A 24,607-nucleotide genomic window follows, 5' to 3' on the forward strand; every position below is an offset into this window, starting at 1 on the left:
AATTGACACTGGTCTCTGATCTGCAGTGTCATAAATCAATATTATAGAGACAGACAGGACTGGAATAACTGTGGATCTCTCCTATACCTTTCTGGATCACAGGTGAGGTAGGATGCAGGGATTATGGAGGTTTGGGGAGTATGGCAGCAAGCTGCAGGGACTCCTTTGCATTCCTGGCAGTGCAGTTTTTATTTTTAGTGTGTGCTATTGCAAAATAGTGTCAATATAAAAACAAGAAAACAACAAAACACAGCTAAGGAAACAAAGTGTATATGAACCAACATAAAAAAGCCTTACACAACCCTAAAAGTAGATCTATTTGAGTGGGATCCTGCAGAGGAGCAAATCTTAAAATGGCTAGATGTATGAGCTGTTACATTGCACACTGAATTATATGGCAGACACTATTCAATTAAAAAATGAATAGAAAGATCATCTCTTCATCGTTCAATTATTTAACAGCAGGAAGGCAGAATTTTGCACAGAAAAAGAAACCCTGATAGGTTGCAGAATTTTCTGCAGGCACCAAGGTTAGATTATAAATTTCCAAGTGCTACTGTTAAATAGTGACTGACTAATTAGGTAAAGTTTTAATTTCAGCTGTCCATGGATCTGTGGAGAGATGGAAATAGAGAATAAAATGAAAAAGGCCTAAGTTCACTAAAGGTCTCAGGGAAACAACTAGGATCCCGCAAAATGTGAGGGCTACTATATTGTAAATTGGTTATTTAAAATTAACTAGATAGATTTGAGGAGGCTTGTGAGTGCACTAGAAGATAGGATGGTGAATGAGGGAGTGATCCAAGTCTGCAGAAAGTAGGGTACAGCTGTGTGTGTGGAGGGGGGGGGGGCAGGGGGGGGGCGGGGGGGGGGTCCCAGCACAGCCCTACCCTATCCTGCCCTTCCCTACCTGGTTTTCTTCAGCAGACAGCAGGGTTCCCCACCTCCAGAATGATCTCTCCCACAGCAGGTCTGCTTCTTTAGCAGGTGGGGCCTGGCCTCTCTTCCTGCTACAATAATGTCCTCTCTTCTCCTTTTGCTTGTTTGGTAGGTGGGGCCCAGGCTCCCCAAATGCTGCAGCATTCAGATTTTGCAAGGGTCTCTATTGATTCTGATGACTGTTGTGGCTCCTTGCCACCTGTCAGGTTCAGAGTCCGCGGGGCTGGGCTCTGGAGCAAACGTGAGCCCTTGGGCTGCTGAGGAGGAGCGACAGCAGCAGGCAAAACCCACCAACCAACGCTGGGCAAGCACACCGACACCGGCAGGGACTGCAGGCACCGCCCAGCGAACCGGAACACACGGACTGGAACACTGGACTGGAATTCCCCAGACTGGAGGACACAGGACTGGAACCCCCCGAACTGGAACACTGGACTGGAATCCCCCGGACTGGAGGACAAAGGACTGGAACACCGGACTGGAGCACACCGGACTGGTCCACACAGCTTCACCTGCACTTAGCTACTAAGCCCCCCAGGAGTTGAGCTCCTGGGTTCGAGTAGCCGGCAGGACTTACTGGATACCGGATGACACAGGGACCAGGACTGGAAACAGAAGTACTCCTAAACCTAAACTGATCTACGTGCTCCCAAGCCCTAAACCAGCAGGAGTGTTTCTAACAGTAAACTGACAAAAGGACTTCCTAAGCCCTATACTAAACAGGAGCTCCTAAGCCCTGCTCAAGAAAGGGACTTCCTAAGCCCTAAACTAACAGAGCAGGGAACTAAACACAAAGCTAACACAGGTGCTACTAAGCACCAAGCTACAAGCAGAGCTCTACACTAACAAGCTAAACACAAAACTAACAAGCTACCTAAGCACTGCTCTAGCAAGCTAGATACAAAACTAACAAGGTGCTTCCTAAGCACTACTCTGGCAAGCAACCAGAAGAGCTCCTAGCACTAAAAGGGAAGACAGGGGAGCCACAAGGAAAAAGCAGGGAAGCTAACACATAAGCCAAAAGTGCTTCTAAAGCACCAAACACCAACAGCAAAGACTGCAATGCTCCCAATAGCACAAACACCAGAAGTACTTCTAACAGCAAACTCTGCAGTGTTCCTAACAACACCAAACCCTGAAGTACTTCTATCAGCAACAGAGCTTCCAAAGCCCTACACACAGCAATGCTTCCAAAACCAAGAGGGAAAAGCAGGGGAACCATAAGGGAAAAGCAGGAAAGCTAAACACACAGTCACCAGTGCACACTGCACTAACACTAACCTGGCCCTTAGCAAAAGCAAGCAGGGAGACGACACAAAGTCAGAAGTGCACACTGCACCACCCTACCTAAAGCAAACACCACCATTGCAAAGGCTCTGAAGCAGGGTTGCCAGCTGGGAAAAATTTTCCCAGCCCGAAACAGCCATAAACCCGCCCAAAAACCGCCCGTGACCAATCCCCGTCTTCCGCGTCACCGAACCCCGCCCCGCGTCACTAAGCCCACCTCCCACGTCACTAACCCCGCCCCCTACGTCATCCCTGACTTCAGCCCCGCCCCTGAAAGGCTTCTATTGGTCCAATTTGGACCAATAGAAGCCCCGGAAAAGCTTCTATTGGACCAAATTGGACCAATAGCAGCCCCGGAAAAGCTTCTATTGGACCGAATTGGACCAATAGAAGCCCCGGAAAAAAACGCCGAACTCGCACAGCGGCGACGGGAAAACCGCCCAAAAAACCGCATCCTGCGGCCGGCGAAATTTTCCCGCCGCTGCTGGCGAAAACCCGCCTAATTGGGCGGTAAAACCGCCCACCTGGCAACCTTGCTCTGAAGGAAACAACACCACTTCCTTATCAAGGCCCTCCCTGATGATGTCACACTCCCTAGACCCAGGCAACAGCACACTGACCCACACTGAAACCCATAGAGGCCCAACCCACACCAATGCAACACCGTGAAGCACTTGAAGCCAGTACACCCAAAGAGAGTTAGAGCTAACTCCGTCCACACACACAGCTGTAGTAAAGTGAAACAATTAGCCCCATGCTGCTGGAAGCTGCCAGCACAGAGAAACAGAGCCAGCTCAGAAAGGACAGACAAAAGAAACAGAAGCCAGCTAAGAAGCTGACCCCCAGGAAAGAGGTAAGTTTGAGAGGGGTTCTGACCCCAATCATAACAGCACCTCCCCCTCAAGGCTCCCGTGTCCCCATGGGAGCTCCAGGTCTCAAAAGACAATTTAGGTCTCCATGGGTAGCTGTGATGAAATCTCCCAATGGGTTTCACAACATAAATCTGGGCAGCTGGGCAGGAAGTGACAAGTACATCTGGAACTAGGAAACCAGAATGGCTTTGGCCGCCACGAGGCTCTTTAGAATGGCTGCTAGGCAGGGTCAGAGTCTTGGATGCAACAAGTGGAGTTCTATTCAACAGGAACCATCTCCTGAAGGAGTCCACAGTTTCCTTGACTTCCTGGCACTCCACTGTAGCAGCCAGAACTGGGCTAGAGCCCACACCCATCCTGGAATCTGAAGCCGGACAGGAACTGGACTTCAGACTGGACCTTGCTTCTTGGCTGGAGCTGGAACTCAGGAGGAGTTCAACATCTTGATTGAAGTGGGAACTCAGAGTAGACTCAGCATCTTGCCTGAGACTGCATTCTGATCCGGGCTCAGCATCTTGGCCGGAACTGCAACTCACACTGGACTCAGCATCTTGCCTGGAACTGGAACTCCAACTCGACCCGGACTCAGCATCTTGGCCGGAACTGCAACTTGAACCGGACTCAGCATCTTGACTGGGACTGCAACTTGACCCAGACTCAGCCTCTTGCCTGGGACTGGAACTCCAACTCGACCCGGACTCAGCATCTTGACTGGAACTGGAACTCCAACTCGACCCGGACTCAGCATCTTGCCTGGGACTGGAACTCCAACTTGACCCGGACTCAGCATCTTGCCCGGGACTGCAACTTGACCCAGACTCAGCATCTTGCCCGGGACTGTAACTCAATTCTGATTCGGCATCTCGGCTGGACTCTGCACTCGGTGCAGACTCAGCACTCATCGTGGACTCATTATCTTGGCTGGGCTCTGCACTCGGTGTAGACTCAGCACTCATCGTGGACTCGTCATCTTGGCTGGGCTCTGCACTCGGTGTAGACTCAGCACTCATCGTGGACTCATTATCTTGGCTGGGCTCTGCACTCGGTGTAGATTCAGCACTCATCGTGGACTCATTGTCTCGGCTGGACTCTGTACTCAGTGCAGACTCATCACTCGGTGTAGACTCAGCATCCCGGCTGGAACTGCAACTCGATCCAGACTCAGCATCTTGACTGGAACTACAACTCGATCCAGACTCAGCATCTTGGCTGCCACTGCTGCAACTCGGAGTGGACACAGCATCACGGCTGGCCTCAGCACCCGGGGTAAACTCAGCCCACAGCGTGGATTCAGCATCTGGACCGGGACTGGCACTTAGTCCGGGACTACTAAGCCACCTTCTTTCAGCTTGGGCCTCAGGAGTATCCCACAGGGCTGGATCCGATAGGAGTTGGAAGCGGTAAAAGAACAGCTTGGAAGCGGTAAAAGAACCCATAGCAGAAACTGGGTTTTCTTCAAACCCAAGCCAGGAGACACGCCTTCTCTCTGTGGCAGCTTCAGGGGTATCCTTCAAGGCTGGATCAGACAAGAGTGCAACCCGGTAATCCTGGAGTGTCATAAGCAGATCCAGATCAAAAATTGGGTTGGAACTGGGATCCAACCTGGTACTAGGAGGCTCGGTTTGAAGCTCCACTCGAACTGGACTCAGAAACTTGCCTGGAAGCACAGCTTGGACGGGACTCGGAGACTCGATTAACCGCCCCACTCAGACTGGAATCGGCGGCTCGGTCAGCGTCCCTCGGACTGGACTCCGAGGCTTGCGTGGAAACACCACCTGAACTGGGATAGGAGGCTCGGTTCGAAGCGCCCTCTGGACTGGACTCGGAGGCTCGGTCAGCAGCGTCCCACGGACTGGACTCCGAAGCTTAAGTGGAAGCGCCACTTGAATTGGCATCAGAGGCTCGGTCAGAAGCGTCCCTCGGACTGGACTCTGAAGCTTGGCTGGACGTGCTGCTCTGACTGGATTCAGAGGCTTGTCTGGGTGCGCTGCTTGAACGGGACTGGACCCCTACTGGGCCCAGAGCGTGGAATTCCCAAGACGTCTCCTCTCAGCGACAGCTTCAGGTGTATCCCACAAAGCTGGATTCAAGACAAGGCTGCGGCGATACTCTGAGAGCGTGATGAAAGGGTCCATATCTGAAACTGGGTTTTCAGCGATTCCAAGGCACCGGACACGTTTTCTCTCAGCTGCCGCTTCATTCTTCAAAACAGAATGAGACAAAAGTTTCCCACGATACTGACGAAGAGTCATAGAAGGATCAAGAACAACGATGGAGCTGGACCCCAGCTGGGTCAGCTGGGCGGGGGTTCTTGCCGGGCTCGTGGCTTTTGCAATCTGTCAGGTTCTCAGGTTCAGAGTCCGCGGGGCTGGGTTCTGGAGCAAACATGAGCCCTTGGGCTGCTGGCGAGGAGCGACAGCAGCAGGCAAAACCCACCAACCAACGCTGGGCAAGCACACCGACACCGGCAGGGACTGCAGGCACCGCCCAGCGAGCCGGAACACATGGACTGGAACACTGGACTGGAATTCCCCGGAGTGGAACACTGGACTGGAATCCCCCGGACTGGAGGACAAAGGACTGGAACACCGGACTGGAGCACACCGGACTGGTCCACACAGCTTCACCTGCACTTAGCTACTAAGCCCCCCAGGAGTTGAGCTCCTGGGTTCGAGTAGCCGGCAGGACTTACTGGATACCGGATGACACAGGGACCAGGACTGGAAACAGAAGTACTCCTAAACCTAAACTGATCTACGTGCTCCCAAGCCCTAAACCAGCAGGAGTGTTTCTAACAGTAAACTGACAAAAGGACTTCCTAAGCCCTATACTAAACAGGAGCTCCTAAGCCCTGCTCAAGAAAGGGACTTCCTAAGCCCTAAACTAACAGAGCAGGGAACTAAACACAAAGCTAACACAGGTGCTACTAAGCACCAAGCTACAAGCAGAGCTCTACACTAACAAGCTAAACACAAAACTAACAAGCTACCTAAGCACTGCTCTAGCAAGCTAGATACAAAACTAACAAGGTGCTTCCTAAGCACTACTCTGGCAAGCAACCAGAAGAGCTCCTAGCACTAAAAGGGAAGACAGGAGAGCCACAAGGAAAAAGCAGGGAAGCTAACACATAAGCCAAAAGTGCTTCTAAAGCACCAAACACCAACAGCAAAGACTGCAATGCTCCCAATAGCACAAACACCAGAAGTACTTCTAACAGCAAACTCTGTAGTGTTCCTAACAACACCAAACCCTGAAGTACTTCTATCAGCAACAGAGCTTCCAAAGCCCTACACACAGCAATGCTTCCAAAACCAAGAGGGAAAAGCAGGAAAGCTAAACACATAGTCACCAGTGCACACTGCACTAACACTAACCTGGCCCTTAGCAAAAGCAAGCAGAGAAACTAGACATAAAGTCAGAAGTGCACACTGCACTACCCTACCTAAAGCAAACACCACTGTTGCAAAGGCTCTGAAGGAAACAACACCACTTCCTTATCAAGGCCCTCCCTGATGATGTCACACTCCCTAGACCCAGGCAACAGCACACTGACCCAGTGAGCACACTGAAACCCATAGAGGCCCAACCCATACCAATGCAACACCGTGAAGCACTTGAAACCAGTACACCCAAAGAGAGTTAGAGCTAACTCCGTCCACACACACAGCTGTAGTAAAGTGAAACAATTAGCCCCGTGCTGCTGGAAGCTGCCAGCACAGAGAGACAGAGCCAGCTCAGAAAGGACAGACAAAAGAAACAGAAGCCTGCTAAGAAGCTGACCCCCAGGAAAGAGGTAAGTTTGAGAGGGGTTCTGACCCCAATCATAACAGCACCTTATTCTACATCCCTACACAGAGCTCTGTTGGCACATGCACAAAACAAAAACAAATCTATGCAGGCAGACAGATGGACAAACAAATAGACAGGCAGACTAACCCTCAACAACAGGCGTGAAACACACCTAAAAGTATCTTTTTATTGGACTAAATACATGTGAAGCCCAATTTTAAAGAACATGATTGAAATTGAGATATCCTGGTCGGGAAATACCCAATTCCAGTGCTATTTTAGAAAAGGCTGTGATAATGTAGATCCTTTTGTAAAATACCTGCAAGAGTGCGCATATATTTGCTGGAACATACAGCAGATAGTTAGTCTCCTGCCTGGTTAAGTCACTTTAACTATTGGCTCCTTGGTTTCTTAAATATGTTGATTAAACATTCTGTGGGATTAGACAAAATTTCTTCCAAATCATAGAAGAATAAACATTAACACAGTGTTCACTTTTCCCAGGTATACCATGATGATGAATTAAAAGACCACAAGGTAAGGTCTAGTTTCTGGTTCTTTTAGTTAATCAGGCATTTTTATTTACATTGAAGCTGTGTTTATTGGAAAGGGCCAGGTAATGTTGAAAAGCCACTTACCTACTAGGAGATGGTAAGCATATGGATCATATTAAAATTAAATATCAGATTATATCATATAGCATCTCATACATTACTAATTAAATCATGGGCAATATAGCTATTGGATGTTCATCTGAAACAAATTTAAAGCTACTAATATTATTTCAAATTAGGAGGAACTTTATTTCAAGATGTTGGTTCAATACTGAAATAGTGCTTTGGGCTCCAGAGTATCAAGGCACCAAATCAATTAGAAGTTTAAATCTGGAGTTCTTGTCATGTTGACCCTATTAACCGTGAACTCTCTCCCCTTGGGTCAAAATATATTTTTTTAATTATTATTATTTATTCATTTATTCAATATCTTACAAGAAACAGATCTTGTATAGGAAAGCATCTTTAACAGAATATTTAAAAAATAAAATTAACATTTTCAAGGTAAAGTGACACTCAAGTCCATAAATTGAATCCAAGATTTTAAGAAATCGGGAACATCAAAAAGAAAAAGAAAAACATTAACTAAGTGGAGCTGATATTTCTTTAAAGCTTCTCCATTTTCACCGAGGTTATAAATGTCGAAACATGTGCAGGTTCTGTAAACACATATTTCTTTTCCCTATACCTTATTATGCACTTGCAGGGGTATCTTAAAAAAAGGTACCCCCCAAGTGCAATATTTCAGGCTTAAGGAGCAAAAATTGTTTTCTCCGTCGCTGTGTTTCTTTCGAAACGTCGGGAAATAATATTTTAAAACCCAAAAAGGGTTTTTCCTTGTCATCAAGCAGATGAAGCCATTACGTATGGGTTGTGTCCATCAACCAGCAGGGGGAGATAGAGAGCACTCAACTTTCACAGTGCCTCATGGCCAGCCAGCTCCACTGCCTCTTCAGTATTCTCTATCTCCCCAAGCAGGGTGGCTGCAGCTTCTTCGAGCTCCATCAAAAATCTGCCTGGGGGTGGCTCCTGGCTTGCCAGTTGTTAGCCGGGGTGTTAGAGGCTATAGCAGCTTCACTTTGAAGGCACATAGGTCAGCCCTTTCCCTGCCTTACCCATGCCCCCGTGGATATGGACATATTAGCTTGCTTTTCCCTGTCCTTTCCCACTCAGTGGATGCAGGCACATTGGTTTGCCTTTCCCTGCCTTTCCCACTCATCTGAGCCTCCGGAGTTCTTATTACCTCTGCTTTCCTCACAGCATTAAAAAAAAAAAAATGGAACAGAGGTTTTTCTTTGATTCTTCTATTGGACCAGAGCTGTGATACTCGGTCTGGTGAAGTAAGAGTGTTTTCTAATTCCTCCGGGGTGGGCCCACGATCGGGGCGTTTTTGGCGCGAAACCGCCATTTTGAATTTTTCTGCCATTTTCGGCGATGGCTGCAGAGAATGTAAAGCACTGTTCCCAGTGTGGCAAGCGCAAATCAGCAGCGGGGCTCTGTAAATCATGCTATACAGGTGTAAGAGCCGGCCCGAGCATGGCGAGTGATGATTCTTCCCGCTCAGAGCTGGCAGCGGACACCATTTTGAATTCTCCATGGCACAGCCTCCGTACAGACGGAGGGCCCTGAGCCCGAGGGGGGGGGGCCTCGAATTGAGGCTATTCAGGGAGCGGCTAGCCCCGGACGGGATCTGGGTGCCCAGGGCGAGTTTTTCTCCCCTGATTTTATGTTATTATTGCATAAAGCATACATGCTGAAAAGAGCTCTCCCTCAAGGACCGTCTGAGGCCCCTTCTATTGTCCCCCCCCCCCCCCCCCCCGGTGGATTCTGGCCTGGGACTGCCCGCTGAGGCTATTTTCCCTGATAATTGGCATAAAGAAAAGCGTAGAAGGGCTAATTCCCCTTCAGATTTTGGTGCACCTCCTCCCCCCCCCCCCCTCCCCGTGGTCGGACTGTGAGGATTCGGAGAGTTCTGGCAGGCCTTCATGGTCTGAGGAGCCAGAGTCAGGTGCAGAATTACCACAGGATCTGGATGATCCCTCCGCGGTGAGGATTTTCCACCGTGATGAGCTGCCAGCGCTTATTTCAGATGCCCTACAGGTCCTTTCTATTGAAGAGCCTGACAGTTGCACGGCCTCCTCTGTGAATCCTAGGATGGCTGGTACCAAAAAGCCTGCTCGAGCCTTTCCTTTGCATGACTCCATCCAAGAGCTTATTTCCGCTCAGTGGGCTGACCCCGAGGGACCTTTGAAAGTTTCCAGGGCTATGGGGCAATTATACCCTCTGCGTGAGGAGCATTTGGCTCGCTTTGCAATGCCTAAAGTAGATGCCCTAGTCACTTCGGTGACAAAAAGAACTACCCTCCCTGTGGAAGGTGCAGTTGCCCTGAAGGATATACAAGACCGTAGGCTGGAAGCAGCACTTAAACGGTCCTTTGAAATTGCAGGTCTTACTGTTCAGGCGGCTGCATGCAGTTGTTATGCTGCTAGAGCCTGCCTGGCGTGGTTGCAACAGGCAGTGGAACAGCCCGGAGATGGAGCGGAGCCCTTCTCGGATGTGGCTCCACGGCTGGAGTCGGCCTTGTCCATTTTTGGCTGATGCCCTTTATGATATTGTCAGAGCTTCGGCTAAACAAATGGCAGTAGCAGTGGCGGCTCGCCGTCTTATTTGGCTACGACATTGGGCAGCGGACATGGCCTCTAAGCAAAGGTTGGTGAAGTTGCCCTTTCAAGGCCTTCTCCTATTTGGTGAGGAGTTGGAAAACAAAATTGTTAAAGGCCTGGGAGATCCTAAACCCCAGCACTTGCCTGAAGATAGGCCGAGGCCTTCCTCCAAGGGCCAGGCGGTCCACTCCTCTTATAGACCTCGCTTCCGTGAAGCTAGAAGGTACTGCTCAGGGCGTTCTGCTGGGTTCACTTCTCGTGCCCGTTTTTCAGCAGAGGAACTCCTTTCGCTCGGACAAGCGTTCCGCAGCCACCGGCTCTAGGCCTGGAGTTCAGGGGTGAACCTCTCAATGATGGTGCGCCAGCCCCCTCCTCGCTTCCTGTCATCGGAGGATGTCTTTCCCTCTTTGCCGAGGAGTGGGCCAATATTTCCTCAGATCAGTGGGTTCTGGACCTGATCAGAGATGGCTACAGAATAGAATTCAACGCCCCAGTAAGAGACGTGTTTGTGGAGTCCCGATGCGGTTCTGCCGCCAAATGGGCGGCGGTAGAGGAGACTTTGCAAGGGGCCGTGTCCCCGGTACCTCCCGCCGAACACGGCTACGGCCGATACTCCATCTACTTTGTGGTGCCGTGAAAAGGTGGGTCTTTTCGCCCTATTCTGGACTTAAAAGAATTAAACAAGTCCCTGAGAGTGCGGCATTTCCACATGGAAACCCTGCGCTCCGTCATTGCTGCGGTACAGCCAGGAGAGTTTCTCATCTCTCTAGACCTGAAAGAAGCTTACTTGCACATACCAATTTGGCCCCCGCACCAGAAATTTCTGAGGTTTGCGGTGTTGGGAAAACATTTCCAGTTCCGGGCCTTGCCTTTTGGCCTCGCCACAGCTCCCCGAACCTTTTCGAAGGTAATGGTGGTAGTAGCTGCTTTGCTCAGGCGAGAAGGTATCAGGGTTCACCCGTACCTAGACGACTGGCTCATCAGAGCAGACTCTGTAACAGAGAGCTATCAAGTTACAGCCAGAGTGGTCTCAGTACTTCAATCTCTAGGCTGGGTCGTCAATATGGCCAAAAGTCACCTGACCCCCTCGCAATCTCTAGAATATTTGGGGGCCAGGTTCGACACAGACTCGGGCTATGTATACCTACCCGAGCTAAGGCGGTGCACGCTTCAGAATCAGGTCCGTCTGCTCCTGAGGATGCCCCGCCCGCGAGCTTGGGACATTGTCCAGCTGCTGGGATCGGTGACAGCCACATTGGGAGTGGTGCCCTGGGCGAGAGTGCAGCTGAGACCTCTACAGTATTCCCTATTTCAAAGATGGTCTTCAGTTTCTCAGGATTATCAATGCAGACTTTCTTGGCTCCCTGCGGCCCGACTCAGCATGGAGTGGTGGCTCTCAGACAGCATGCTGCGGTGAGGAATGCCGCTGACGCTCCCCGATTGGTGTCTAGTAGTGACAGATGCCAGCCTGAAGGGCTGGGGCGCACATTGCAAGGGGAAGCATGCCCAGGGTCTATGGACACCCGAGGAGTCGGAGTGGTCCATCAACCGCCTGGAGTTGAAAGCGGTGTTTCAGGCGCTTCTGGCCTTTCAAGTGACCCTGGAAGGATTGGCTGTCAGAGTGATGTCGGACAACACAACAGCAGTGGCCTACATAAATCGACAAGGCGGCACTCAGTGCAGAGTACTGGCTGCGCAGGCCGAACAGATTTGCCACTGGGCCGAGCTGCATCTTCAGTTTCTGTCGGCAGCTCACATTGCAGGTCAGAGCAAGCCGATTATCTAAGCAGGCATCAGATCGATCCAGCAGAATCGGAACTAGCAGACGAAGTATTCCTGCAGATATGTGCCAAATGGGGCAAGCCTGTGATGGATCTTATGGCGACAAGTTCAAATGCCAAAGTCCCGTGCTTCTTCAGCAGATGGAGGGATCCTCGCTCGGCAGGGTTGGATGCCTTGACTCAGCCCTGGCCTCCGGGCCTACTATATGTGTTCCCTCTGTGGCCCTTGATAGGGCGCGTGCTCCTGCGGATTCGGCTGCACCCAGGAGAAGTGGTCTTCATCGCCCCGGATTGGCCCAGGAGGCCTTGGTATGCGGACCTCCGACAGATGCTAGTGGAGGCTCCCCTTCCTTTACCTCTGGTACCGAACCTGTTGTCACAGGGCCCTGTAGCCCTGGAGGATGCCTGCTGCTTTGGTCTTATGGCATGGCGATTGAGAGGGCGCAATTGAGGGACAAAGGCTATTCAAACAGTCATTTCCACTCTCCTGCAGGCCCGCAAGCGTTCCACTTCCGTGGCTTATGCCAGGATTTGGCGCCAGTTTGAGTCTTGGTGTGCTTCAAAAGCGATCACACCCATGCGGGCTCCTGTCTCGCCGATTCTGGACTTTTTGCAGGATGGTGTACAAATAGGCTTGGCCTATAATTCCCTGCGTGTCAAGTGGCAGCGTTTGCCTCCCTTCATGGTAAGGTTGAAGGCGTGTCTTTAGCTGCTCATCCAGATGTGGCACGGTTTCTTAGTGGGGTGCTTCGGCTCCGGCCTTCCGTGCGAGCACCCTGTCCAGCTAGGAACCTGGGGCTAGTTTTGAAGGCCCTGCAGGCTTCTCCTTTTGAGCCGCTTCAGCGAGCATTGGAGAAAGATTTGACACTAAAGGCCGTTTTTCTTGTGGCCATTACTTTGGCGAGACGGGTGTCAGAGCTCCAGACGCTGTCCTGTAGAGACCCATTTCTGCAATTCTCAGAGTCCGGGGTCACGGTTCGGACAGTGCCTTCCTTCATGCCTAAGGTGGTTTCAGCGTTTCACCTAAACCAGCCTATTTTCTTGCCCTCCTTTGATAAGGAGGAGTTTCCAGAATCTTTTGGGCAGTTGCACCTGTTGGATGTGCGCAGGACTCTGCTGCAGTATCTGCGAGTTACTATCTCTTTCAGGATCTATGATCATCTGTTTGTTTTGCTATCAGGTCCTCACAGAGGGTCTCCAGCGTCTCAAGCCACTATTGCCTGCTGGCTCAAAGAAACTATCTTTTCAGCTTATCTGCTTGCCGGCCGGTCTCCGCCTGTAGCCTTTAAGGCGCATTCTACCAGAGCGATTTCTTCCTCTTGGGCTGAAACTGGAGCACTCTCTCGTCAAGAGATATGCAGTGAAGCAACATGGGCTTCTAAGCTCTCTTTTGCCCGACATTACAGGCTGGATGTGGCTGCTAGGAGGGATGCGCGTTTTGGAGCACAAGTGCTAGCTCGTGGTGTGACCGGTTCCCACCCTATATAGGGATTGTTTTGTTACTTCCCATACGTAATGGCTTCATCTGCTTGATGACAAGGAAGGGAAAATTAGGTTCTTACCTTGGTAATTTTCTTTCCTTTAGTCATAGCAGATGAAGCCATGAGCCCTCCCTGTATGATTGTCTGTATGCTGTGAAGCAAGTTCCTTCCTTGGGAGAAAGTTGGAAAACAGTCTTCAGGATTCATGTTCACTTATAGGAGGATGAGTCCATTCCCTCCAGTTTATGTTTTGGAGGATGAGTTTATTCCCTCCAGGAGGTTGCGTGTATCCCCTCCAGTTATACAATAAGGAGGATGAGTTTATTCCCTCCAGGAGGATGTGTTCATTCCCTCCTTTTGAGTTCATGCCCTTGTTAATGGGCCATCGTTCGCTGTGAGGAAAGTTCATGTTATTCCCATTGCGGTTTGCCATGCTGCTTTGGAAGCTTCAAATACTGAAGAGGCAGTGGAGCTGGCTGGCCATGAGGCACTGTGAAAAGTTGAGTGCTCTCTATCTCCCCCTGCTGGTTGATGGACACAACCCATACGTAATGGCTTCATCTGCTATGACTAAAGGAAAGAAAATTACCAAGGTAAGAACCTAATTTTCCCATCTTTACTTTGGAAAAACATACGGAAAATCCAATTTTTGTCAGGCAATAGCGCAACAGTTGCCACCAAAGTAGAGGCTGTTGCAAGTTCAGTGTCAGAGGTTTCAAGCAAAAGAGAGACATCAATAGGATTTTCATCTAAATGATTCTGTTCCTTTCCTGGGATATAATATGCCAAGGTAAATGACGGTATGTTCTACTAACACTACTACTACTAACAAACATTTCTAAAGTGCTACTAGGGTTACGCAGCGCTGTACAATTCAAACATAGAAGGACAGTCCCTGCTCAAAGAGCTTACAATCTAAAAGACAAGAGAACAATCTAAAGACAAGTGAACAATCTAGAGGACGAGTGAACAGTTAATCTGATAGGGTGGATAGATTGGGGCATTTTATATTTCTCGAGCGGTTAGGTGCCGAAGGCAGCATTGAAGAGGTGAGTTTTAAGCAGAGATTTGAAGATGGGTAGGGAGGGGGCATGGCGTATGGGTAAAGGAAGATTATTCCAGTAAATCTTTTATCATTGTAGGTTGTAAAGTTTCAATTTTCATAATTCTCTGATCCAACTTTTCAACTTTATCGTTTATATTCTTAATCTCCTCTTCTCTTTTTTGAGAGTCCATTTCTAACTGTTTTACTGTTGGTGAAACTTCATTTATCTGTTTAAGAAAAGTTTGACCCAGATTAGAAACCAAGTCTCATAAGGCTTCCAATGTCACTTCTTTTGGTTTTTACCACCAACTCTTTAGGAATTTCAAACCTTTCAGAAGACTGCAGACGGATCTCACTTTGACCCTCAGTTCCTCTCCCCTCACTCCGTGGCAGTTCCAAGGGTTCAAAACCCTCTGTTCCCTTCTCAGATAGAAGCGAAGCCTCTCCTCGACTATCCTCAGGGCCCATGAAACCTTCCAAGGGGGACCCCATCGATTCAGAGAGATAGGAACTTGCGCCTATCGGCTGGGGAGGAGGAGTATGCTCAGCGGGACTCAAGGTGATTTCAAAACCAGGGGAAGCTGAAAGTTCCCGATCGCCGGCGTTCCCTACTGGAGGTGTACCGCCGTTTGACCAGCTCCCTGTGGTCTCACGAATCAGTCCATAGGTCCAGGTAAGGAGGGAGGTAGCGGGGAGGCTCTGACCACTAGTCTCCCTCTTCGTTTTGGCCTTTTGTTACAAAGGAAATCGCGAGGCTCACAGCGTCTTAGTATACTGCGGCTGGGTCAAAATAATTCTTAAGAAACTACCTGCCAGGGCTACAGTCCACCTTCTTCCCAAATTGTTGCCTAACCAGTCTCCTGGCAGGCAAATTATTCTGCGTTCAGATGGATAGGTTTAACCAGCCCAGTAGTGCTTTCTAGACCTAGTTGACAAGCACAAAGTAGGAATGCTTTTAACATAGTAGAAACTAGTTAAAAGGACTCAAGAGCTATCTAGTCTACCTGGGTACCCGTTCCTACACTACTTCAAGTTTATTCAAGATTTAATATACCGCTTATGAGAAAACTATCAAAGCTTGAATACAAGAAAGAAAAGGAGGAAAAGAACTACATAATACAGAAAAATAGAGAAGACACTGGAGAGAACAGAAAGGGAAATGGGACTTGATATACTGCCTTTCTGAGGGTTTTTTTGCAACTACATTCAAAGCGGTTTACATATATTCAGGTACTTATTTTGTACCAGGGGCAATGGAGGGTTAAGTGACTTGCCCAGAGTCACAAGGAGCTGCAGTGGGAGTTGAACTCAGTTCCCCAGGATCAAAGTCCACTGCACTAACCACTAGGCTACTCCTCCACTCCAAAGAAAGAATCTAGATGCCAACACTGCAGCATATTAGGCATCCATATCACAAATGGACAGTAAAGGGCGTCTAAGACCTGAATGCCTAACAAAATAAATGTGTTTTAAATCTAACCTTATAATCAGATAAAGATTGTGCTGACAATCTTCTAGGGATTGGAATTCCATAAGGTAGGACCCTGTACACTATGGGGCTCATTTTCGAAAGAGAAGGGCATCCATCTTTCAACATAAATTGGTACCGGACAAAATGATAGAGACTATCATTAAGAACAAAATAACACAGCACATTCTAAAGCATGGACTGATGAGACAAAGTCAGCATGGATTTAGTGAAGGGAAGTCTTGCCTCAGCAATCTACTGCATTTCTTTGAAGGGGTAAACAAACATGTCGACAAAGGTGAGCCAGTGGATATTGTGTATCTGGATTTTCAGAAAGCGTTTGACAAAGTCCCTCATGAAAGGCTCCAGAGGAAATTAGAGAGTCATGGAATCGGATGTAGTGTATTGTTATGGATTAAAAACTGGTTGAAAGATAGGAAACAGAGAGTAGGGTTAAATGGTCACTATTCGCAATGGAGAAGGGTAGTTAGTGGGGTCCCTCAGGGATCTGTGCTGGGACCGTTGCTTTTTAACATTTTCATAAATGACCTGGAGGTGGGGGTAACTAGCGAGGTTATCAAATTTGCTGATGACACAAAGTTGTTTAGGGTCGTCAAATCAAGGGAAGATTGTGAAAAGTTGCAAGAAGACTCATTTTCCGCCAGAGTTGCTATGCTCACATTAGCCCTCTCCTCAAGTCACTTCACTGGCTCCCTATCTGTTTCCGCATTCAATTCAAACTTCTCTTACTGACCTATAAGTGCATTCACTCTACCGCTCCCCAGTACCTCTCCACTCTTGTCTCTCCTTACGCCCCCCCTCGGGTACTCCATTCTGTGGATAAATCTCTCTTGTCTGTCCCCTTCTCCTCTACTGCTAATTCCAGACTCCATTCCTTTTATCTCGCTGCACCTGACGCCTGGAATAGACTTCCCGAGCCTCTACGTCTAGCCCCATCTTTGGCTGTTTTCAAATCCAGGTTAAAAGCCCACCTCTTTAACGCTGCTTTTGACTCCTAACCACTACTCACTTCCCCTGTACCCTTTTATTCCCACCTCTTTAATTCCCTTACCTCTTAGTTGTTCTGTCTGTTTGCCTGTCCTATTTAGATTGTGAGCTCTTTGAGCAGCGACTGTCTTTTTCATGTTTGGTGTACAGCGCTGTGTATGCCTTGTAGCACTATAGAAGTGATAAGTAATAGTAGTAAGAAGAAGATATTGCGAGACTAGGAGACTGGGTGTCTAAATGGCAGATGATGTTCAATGTGAGCAAGTGCAAAGTGATGCATGTGGGAAAGAGGAACCCAAACTATAGCTACATCATGCAAGGTTCAGCGTTAGGAGTCACGGAACGAGAAAGGGACCTGGGAGTCATCATTGATGATACGTTGAAATCTTCTGCTCAGTGTGCTGCTGCGGCTAAGAAAGCAAATAGAATGTTAGGCATTATTAGGAAAGGAATGGAAAAGAAAAAATGAGGATGTTATAATGCCTTTGTATCGCTCCATGGTGCGACCGCACCTCGAATATTGTGTTCAATTCTGGTCGCCGCACCTCAAAAAGATATAGTGGAATTAGAAAAGGTGCAGAGAAGGGCGACAAAGATGATTAAGGGGATGGGACGACTTTCCTATGAGGAAAGGCTAAAGCGGCTGGGGCTCTTAAGCTGAGGGATGATAGGATAGAGGTATATAAAATAATAAGTGGAGTGGAAAAGATAGATATGGAGTGTCTGTTTACGCTTTCCAAAAATACTAGGACAAGGGGGCATGCGATGAAGCTGGAGTGCAGTAAATTTAAAACAAATAAGAGAACATTTTTCTTTACTCAGCGCGTAATTCGACTCTGGAATTCGTTGCCGGAGAATGTTGTTAAGGCGGTTAGCTTAGCAGAGTTTAAGAAAGGTTTGGACAGCTTCCTGAAGGAAAAGGCCATAGAATGTTATTAAATGGACGTAGGGAAAAATCCACTATTCCTGGGACAAGCAGTACAAAATGCTTTGCTCCGTGGATCTTGTCGGGTGATTGTGACCTGGATTGGCCACTGTCGGAGACAGGGTGCTGGGCTAGATGGACCTTTGGTCTGTCCCAGTGTGGCGATGCTTATGATGCTTATGTCTTAAGATGGACGTCCTCCCAGGAACATCCAAATTGGTATAATCGAAGCTCGATTTAGGATGTCTTCAACTGCATTCCGTTGCAAGGACGTCCAAAGTTCAAGGGGGCATGTCCGAGGTATAGTGAAGGCGGGACTTGGGCGCAGGGCCGTGCCTAGGGTCTCTGGTGCCCCCTGCAGACTATCAGTTGGCGCCCCTCCCTCCGTCTAGCACAGCAGGAACAGAAGGGAGCAGGCAAGTAAGCCGGACCTCAGGAAAAAATAGCACTATGTATCCCTCATTGATAAGTCTCTGACTCTAAAGTTTAGCAATTTCATTAAAGCAAAATGTATTTTCATAACACTTCAAAGATTTCCAACTCAAAATAGGAATACTAATTCAAAATGTGAGCAAAGTCCTCTTAGTTTCCAAAGATTCTTTTTCTAATCTCCTTTGCACCAAAGGATATAATTCAGATCAAACATTTATCTCTGATCAACTATCTCAGATCAAATATTTATTTCAGATCAAATATTAAGGTTTCCTTGCTTACAGTCACTTAAATCTACCTAGCCTTTATATAGCTTATAGGATTTAAACACTCTTAAACTGAAATTCACCCTTTTCTATTCTTCATAAACTTCAAGTAATCCTGAAATATTCAGATCCTTTTCTCACTAGAGAAATCTCAAACTTCAATCTCCACCAACCTCTTTTCATTCATATTTTCTCATTTACCACATAATCAGGCACTCTTGTATAATTTCAGTCACCACGCACAGGAACTCACAGCTGCATGTCTCTCTTGGCCAAACCGACGGTCAGTTGCTGTCTCACTCTGTTCCCTTCCCTGCAGATTTCTAACAGAAGCTGATTATCCAATCAGAGAGCTCTATTTGAATGCAGATTAACACACAGCCACTGGGAATGTTTAGTCAAAAACACTAGATAAACCCTTTGTTTTTGGACCAAACTTCACACTTTTGATCAGAGCCATGACCTAACATTAAGGCTGTAAACATTCCATCATTTTTATCCATAAATATGCAAATGAGAACCTCCCAAAAACGGACAAATCTGAGCATATGACAACCATGTACAGACTCCCAGCACTTGAATTCTGCAATTAGATTTAATGCAAATATTTTTAAAACTTATTTTTAGCACTTTTAAAATTTCAGGTTCTCTTTAATTTGAATGCTGTTCAAGCTCTGAAGTTCACCCTGAGTGAGGAGTTATCGCCAAACCAAAGCATGTATAGCAATCTGGTTGCATTCTCTCAAATAACTTGAAGAGCCTGCCCGCCTCAGTGAATACTGCTGCATTGCTTTCACTTCAGGGTTTACCATGAAAAGGAGGGCAGGGGAGATAGGAGAATCGGAACTCCAGGTAAAAGATTTTGCAAGTGAGCGTAAGGCAGGGACTGCAGGGCAGCAGTGCCCCTCGAAGGCAGGCGCCCCCTTGCCTTGCTTACCCCGCTTACCGCATTGGCACGGCCCTGCTTGGGCGTGCCTAATACTTGGATGTCTTTGACCCATAATTGAAAAAAACAAGGACGTCCCTGACGAACACTTGGACGTTTTACCCAAACCTGTTTTTCCTATGACTAGATGACCACTGGAGATAATCAGGGATAACCTCCCCTTACTCCCCCAGTGGTCACTAACCCCTCCCACCCTCAAAAAACATCTTTAAAAATATGTCATCCCAGCCTCTATGCCAGCCTCAGATGTCATACTCAGGTCCATGACAGTGCATGCAGGTCCCTGGAGCAGTTTTACTGGGTACTGCAGTGCACTTCAGACAGGCAGACCCAGGCCCATACCCCCCCTACCTGTTACATTTGTGGAGGAAACAGCGAGCCCTCCAAAACCCACCAGAAACCCATTGTACCCACATCTAGGTGCCCCCCTTCACCTGTAAGGGCTATGGTAGTGGTGTACAGTTGGGGGCAGTGGGTTATGAGGGGGGGGGGGGGTTGGGGGCTCAGCACACAAGGTAAGGGAGCTATGTACCTAGGAGCAATTTATGAAGTCCACTGCAGTGCCCCCTAGGGTGCCCGGTTGGTGCTCTGGCATGTCAGGGGGACCAGTTCACTACATATGCTGGCTCCTCCCATGACCAAATGGCTTGCATTTGGTCATTTTTGACATGGACGTCTTTGGTTTCGAAAATCGCCGAAAGTCAGAAACGTCCATGTCTAGGGACATCCAAATCTAGGGACGGTGAAATTTAAGGATTTGGATGTCCCTGCCGGTATTTTTGAAATGAAAGGTGGATGTCCATCTTGTTTAGAAAATACTGGTTTCCCCACCCCTGGATTTCACCGTTTTGCAAGGACGTCCAAATTGCAATTTGGACGTCTCTTTCGAAAATGCCCCTCTTTATAGCTTATTTCTAATAGAGGAAAGACCAACAGAGGTGCAAGAGGAAACCTGAAAGAGGTGGCCTTGTGAAGCGTCTTCGAGAGATTATAAGGCAACAAAACTTGAGAAAGATTATATAGGGTAGCAAGAATGTAAAACCTTGAACACTAGGATCAACAGCGTAAAAACACTCAATAAGAGACAGGGAGTGAATGCTCAGCCCATAGGAAGGGAGTGATATGGTCAAAGTGGCCAACACCCGTAAGAAGGTGTAAGATCATATTCTGTACTAGCTGAAGGCACCATAATTCCTTTTGACTAATTCTATACAAGAAAGCATTACAGTAATCCAAGGTAGAAATTGCTAACGCATGGACAAGAATACAGAGAGCAGAAGTAGAGAATAAGTGATGAACAGAGTAAAGCATCCTTAACTTTGAAAAAACAGGTCTCCACAGTTCAAGAAATATGGTGATGAAATGATAGTAAAATATTTAAAGTCACCCCCAAGACCCACACAGTGTCAACCACAGGTAAAGCATGACCTGCATTTGTAATGGCATTCTCCATCTGTACCAGACCGGTTTTTGCTTGCACCACAACACTGAAATGACTCTTTCAGGTATTACTACATATATTCGTTCCCATGAAGATCAAGCCCGTTCAGTCCTCCTCTTTTCTATTGACCTCTTGGTTTCTTTTGACCTGGTGGACCATTGCCTTCTTCCCCACCACCTTCACAAGATTGGCTTGAGAGGCTCTGCATTGGTATGGTTCACCTCCTATCTCTCTGACTTTACCTATGGGACAGGTCTTGAAGCGATTAAAGAAAATGGTAATACATTTCTCTAGGTTTAGTCTGAGACTATGAGAAGTTATCCAGTTAGATCTAGTTTATGATACAGCTGGTTTGTACATCCCTGAGAAAAGTGGAAGCCAAGATCTGAACATCATCTGTATATGCAAAAACTGTGAAGCCCAAACGTTCAATATAAGATAGTAATGGAGCCAGAAAAATATTAAGAAGTAAAGGAAACAAACAGAGCCCTGAGGAACTCCACAGGGCATAGTGTAAGAGGGGGAGCAGGTTATCATTCCGATGAACCACATATGATCTATCAGTGAGATAGGAATGCAGTTAGTCCAAGGCTTTGCCCTGAATACCAATTGCATTTAGATGATTCAAGAGGTAGGAGTGGTCAACTAAATCAAAAGCTTAAGTCAGATCTGAAAAAATTAAGACAGCGGTTTCATTATGATCTTGATATTGAAGAGTATGAGTAGTAGGCCTAAAAGAGCAGTCTCGCTACTCTGATGTATAAGAAACCCTGTCTGGTGTTACTATACTATACTGTACTGTAAGGCTACCTGCAATAACCCACTAGAGTTCCATGCAGTTCACAAGATCAATGAAACAATTTCCAGGAACATACGTTGGTCTAGGTAATCTTCAAATTGATCATGGACTACTTGAAGAGTAAAAAATTGAAGAGTCATGGTTTAGAGAAAAAATGATAGATGGGCTATGGGAAGATGATTGGTCATAAGTACATAAGTAATGCCACACTGGGAAAAGACCACGGGGTACATCGAGCCCAGCATCCTGTCCACGACAGCGGCCAATCCAGGCCAAAGGCACCTGGCAAGCTTCCCAAATGTACAAATGTTCTATACATGTTATTCCCGGAATTGTGGATTTTTCCCAAGTCCATTTAGTAGCGGTTTATGGACTTGTCCTTGCTAACCGCCTTCACCACGTTCTCCGGCAACGAATTCCAGAGTTTAATTACGCGTTGGGTAAAATTTTCTCCGATTTATTTTAAATTTACTACACTGTAGTTTCATCGCATGTCCCCTAGTCCTAGTATTTTTGGAAAGCGTGAACAGACGCTTCACATCCACCTGTTCCACTCCACTCATTATTTTATACTAGGGTCAATAGCAAAGTAACATATCTTTTTTTATATTTTTATTTAATGAAAAACAATTGCACATCTTAATGACAGCCCATATTGATAATTTTTCCTCCTAAGTATGAAAGTTGTCAGTTCAGAAACACAGAAGAGATGACCAGGTAACTGCCTTGCAAACAGTGTTCTGCTACTACTACTATTTAGCATTTCTATAGCGCTACAAGGCGTACGCAGCGCTGCACAAACATAGAAGAAAGACAGTCCCTGCTCAAAGAGCTTACAATCTAATAGACAAAAAATAAATAAAGTAAGCAAATCAAATCAATTAATGTGAACGGGAAGGAAGAGAGGAGGGTAGGTGGAGGCGAGTGGTTACAAGTCAAAAGCAATGTTAAAGAGGTGGGCTTTCAGTCTAGAATTAAAGGTGGCCAAGGATGGGGCAAGACGTAGGGGCTCAGGAAGTTTATTCCAGGCGTAGGGTGCAGCGAGACAGAAGGCGCGAAGTCTGGAGTTGGCAGTAGTGGAGAAGGGAACAGATAAGAAGGATTTATCCATGGAGCGGAGTGCAAGGGAAGGGGAGGCAGATTGCAGGAGAGCTATCATAGTAGCAATAGATCTAAAGTGATGAGAATTGACTTTGGAGCTTAGAGTCATATCTGTCTGTTCATAGCAGAATTGTATACAAGAGACTAAGCAGTTTGCTAGAGCTCTTTTCACAACTGGCAGGCCATTCTTACTTGGATCAAACAAAATGAAGAGTTGAGTCAGCTTTCTCAAAGTGCAGTTCTTTTTCCAAGTAGCAGGTGACAGCACATTTACAATCTAGAATATGAAGGGCCTTCTCTTAGCATTTGCATAAGACTTCAGACAGAAAGTGTGAAGACTTAATATGAAAATCACAATTCTTATTCAGAAGAGATATTTCAAAACTTATGAAGGAATAAATTGACTCATAAGAACTTAAGAATAACCATACTGGGTCAGACCAATGGTCCATCTAGCCCAGTATCCTGCTTCCAACAGTGGCCAATCCAGGTCACAAGTACCTGGCAGAAACACAATTAGTAAAAACATTCCATGCTACCAATCCCGGGGCAACCAGTAGCTTCCCCCATGTCCATCTCAATAACAGACTCAAAAAGCATATATTAACTAACTAGTAAAAAAGGCCCGTTTCTGACACAAATGAAACGGGCGCTAGCAAGGTTTTCCTCGGAGTGTGTATGTTTGGGAGAGTGTATGTGAGAGTGACTGTGTGAGAGACAGAGTGAAAGTGTGAGAGTGTGTGTATGAGAGAGAGAGAGAGTGAGTCTGGGTGTGAGTGTGTTTGTGAGAGAGTGTGTGTGTGAGAATGAGAGTGTGTGCAAGTGTGTATGTGAGACACAGTGTGAGAGAGAGTGTGTGTGTGTGTGCGAGAGAGAGAGTGTGTGTGAGACACAGATTCTCTGTGAGAGTGAGTGTATGAGACCAAGCGAGTGTGTGAGTGACTGTGTGGCACATAGAGAGTGAATGTGATACAGTGTGAGACAGAGTGTGTGAGAGTGAGAGTCAGAAAGACATTGTATATGAGAGAGAGAGTGTGAGCCCTGCCCTCCCAATCCATGCCCATCTGTCCCCTGCCCCCTCCATTCATCCTTTTCCAGCAATTCCCCTCTCTCCCTGAGCCCTGCCCTCCCAATCCATGCCCATCCATGCTCCTCTGTCACCTGCCCCCTCCATTCATCCCTATCCAGCAATTCCCCTCTCTCCCTGAGCCCTGCCCTGCAATCCATATCCATCCATGCCCATTTGTCCCCTCCATTCATCCCTATCCAGCAATTCCCCTCTCTCCCTGAGCCCTGCCCTCCCAATCCATGCCCATCCATGCTCCTCTGTCACCTGCCCCCTCCATTCATCCCTATTCAGCAATTCCCCTCTCTCCCTGAGGCCTGCCCTGCAATCCATATCCATCCATGCCCATCTGTCCCCTCCATTCATCCCTATCCAGCAATTCCCCTCTCTCCCTGAGCCCTGCCCTCCCAATCCATGCCCATCCATGCTCCTCTGTCCCCTGCCCCCTCCATTCATCCCTTTCCAGCAATTCCCCTCTCTCCCTGAGCCCTGCCCTCCCAATCCATGCCCATCCATGCTCCTCTGTCACCTGCCCCCTCCATTCATCCCTATTCAGCAATTCCCCTCTCTCCCTGAGCCCTGCCCTCCCAATCCATGCCCATCCATGCTCCTCTGTCACCTGCCCCCTCCATTCATCCCTATTCAGCAATTCCCCTCTCTCCCTGAGCCCTGCCCTGCAATCCATATCCATCCATGCCCATCTGTCCCCTCCATTCATTCCTATCCAGCAATTTCCCTCTCTCT

General features: G+C 47.6%; 1 protein-coding gene across 3 annotated transcripts in view; it reads left to right on the forward strand.

Annotated features, from left to right (window-relative positions):
• The window catches only part of LOC115476928 (IgGFc-binding protein-like), a 920,282-nt gene that overhangs the window by 145,098 nt on the left and 750,577 nt on the right, over window positions 1-24,607 (forward strand). For all 3 annotated transcript variants that reach the window (XM_030213515.1, XM_030213514.1, XM_030213517.1), the window contains one exon: window positions 7,392-7,424. In XM_030213515.1, the coding sequence (XP_030069375.1) occupies window positions 7,392-7,424 (33 nt within the window). The remainder of the gene's footprint in view (window positions 1-7,391; window positions 7,425-24,607) is intronic.

Source organism: Microcaecilia unicolor, chromosome 8 (assembly GCF_901765095.1).
Source record: "Microcaecilia unicolor chromosome 8, aMicUni1.1, whole genome shotgun sequence".
In the NCBI taxonomy this organism is placed as follows: Eukaryota; Metazoa; Chordata; class Amphibia; order Gymnophiona; family Siphonopidae; genus Microcaecilia; species Microcaecilia unicolor.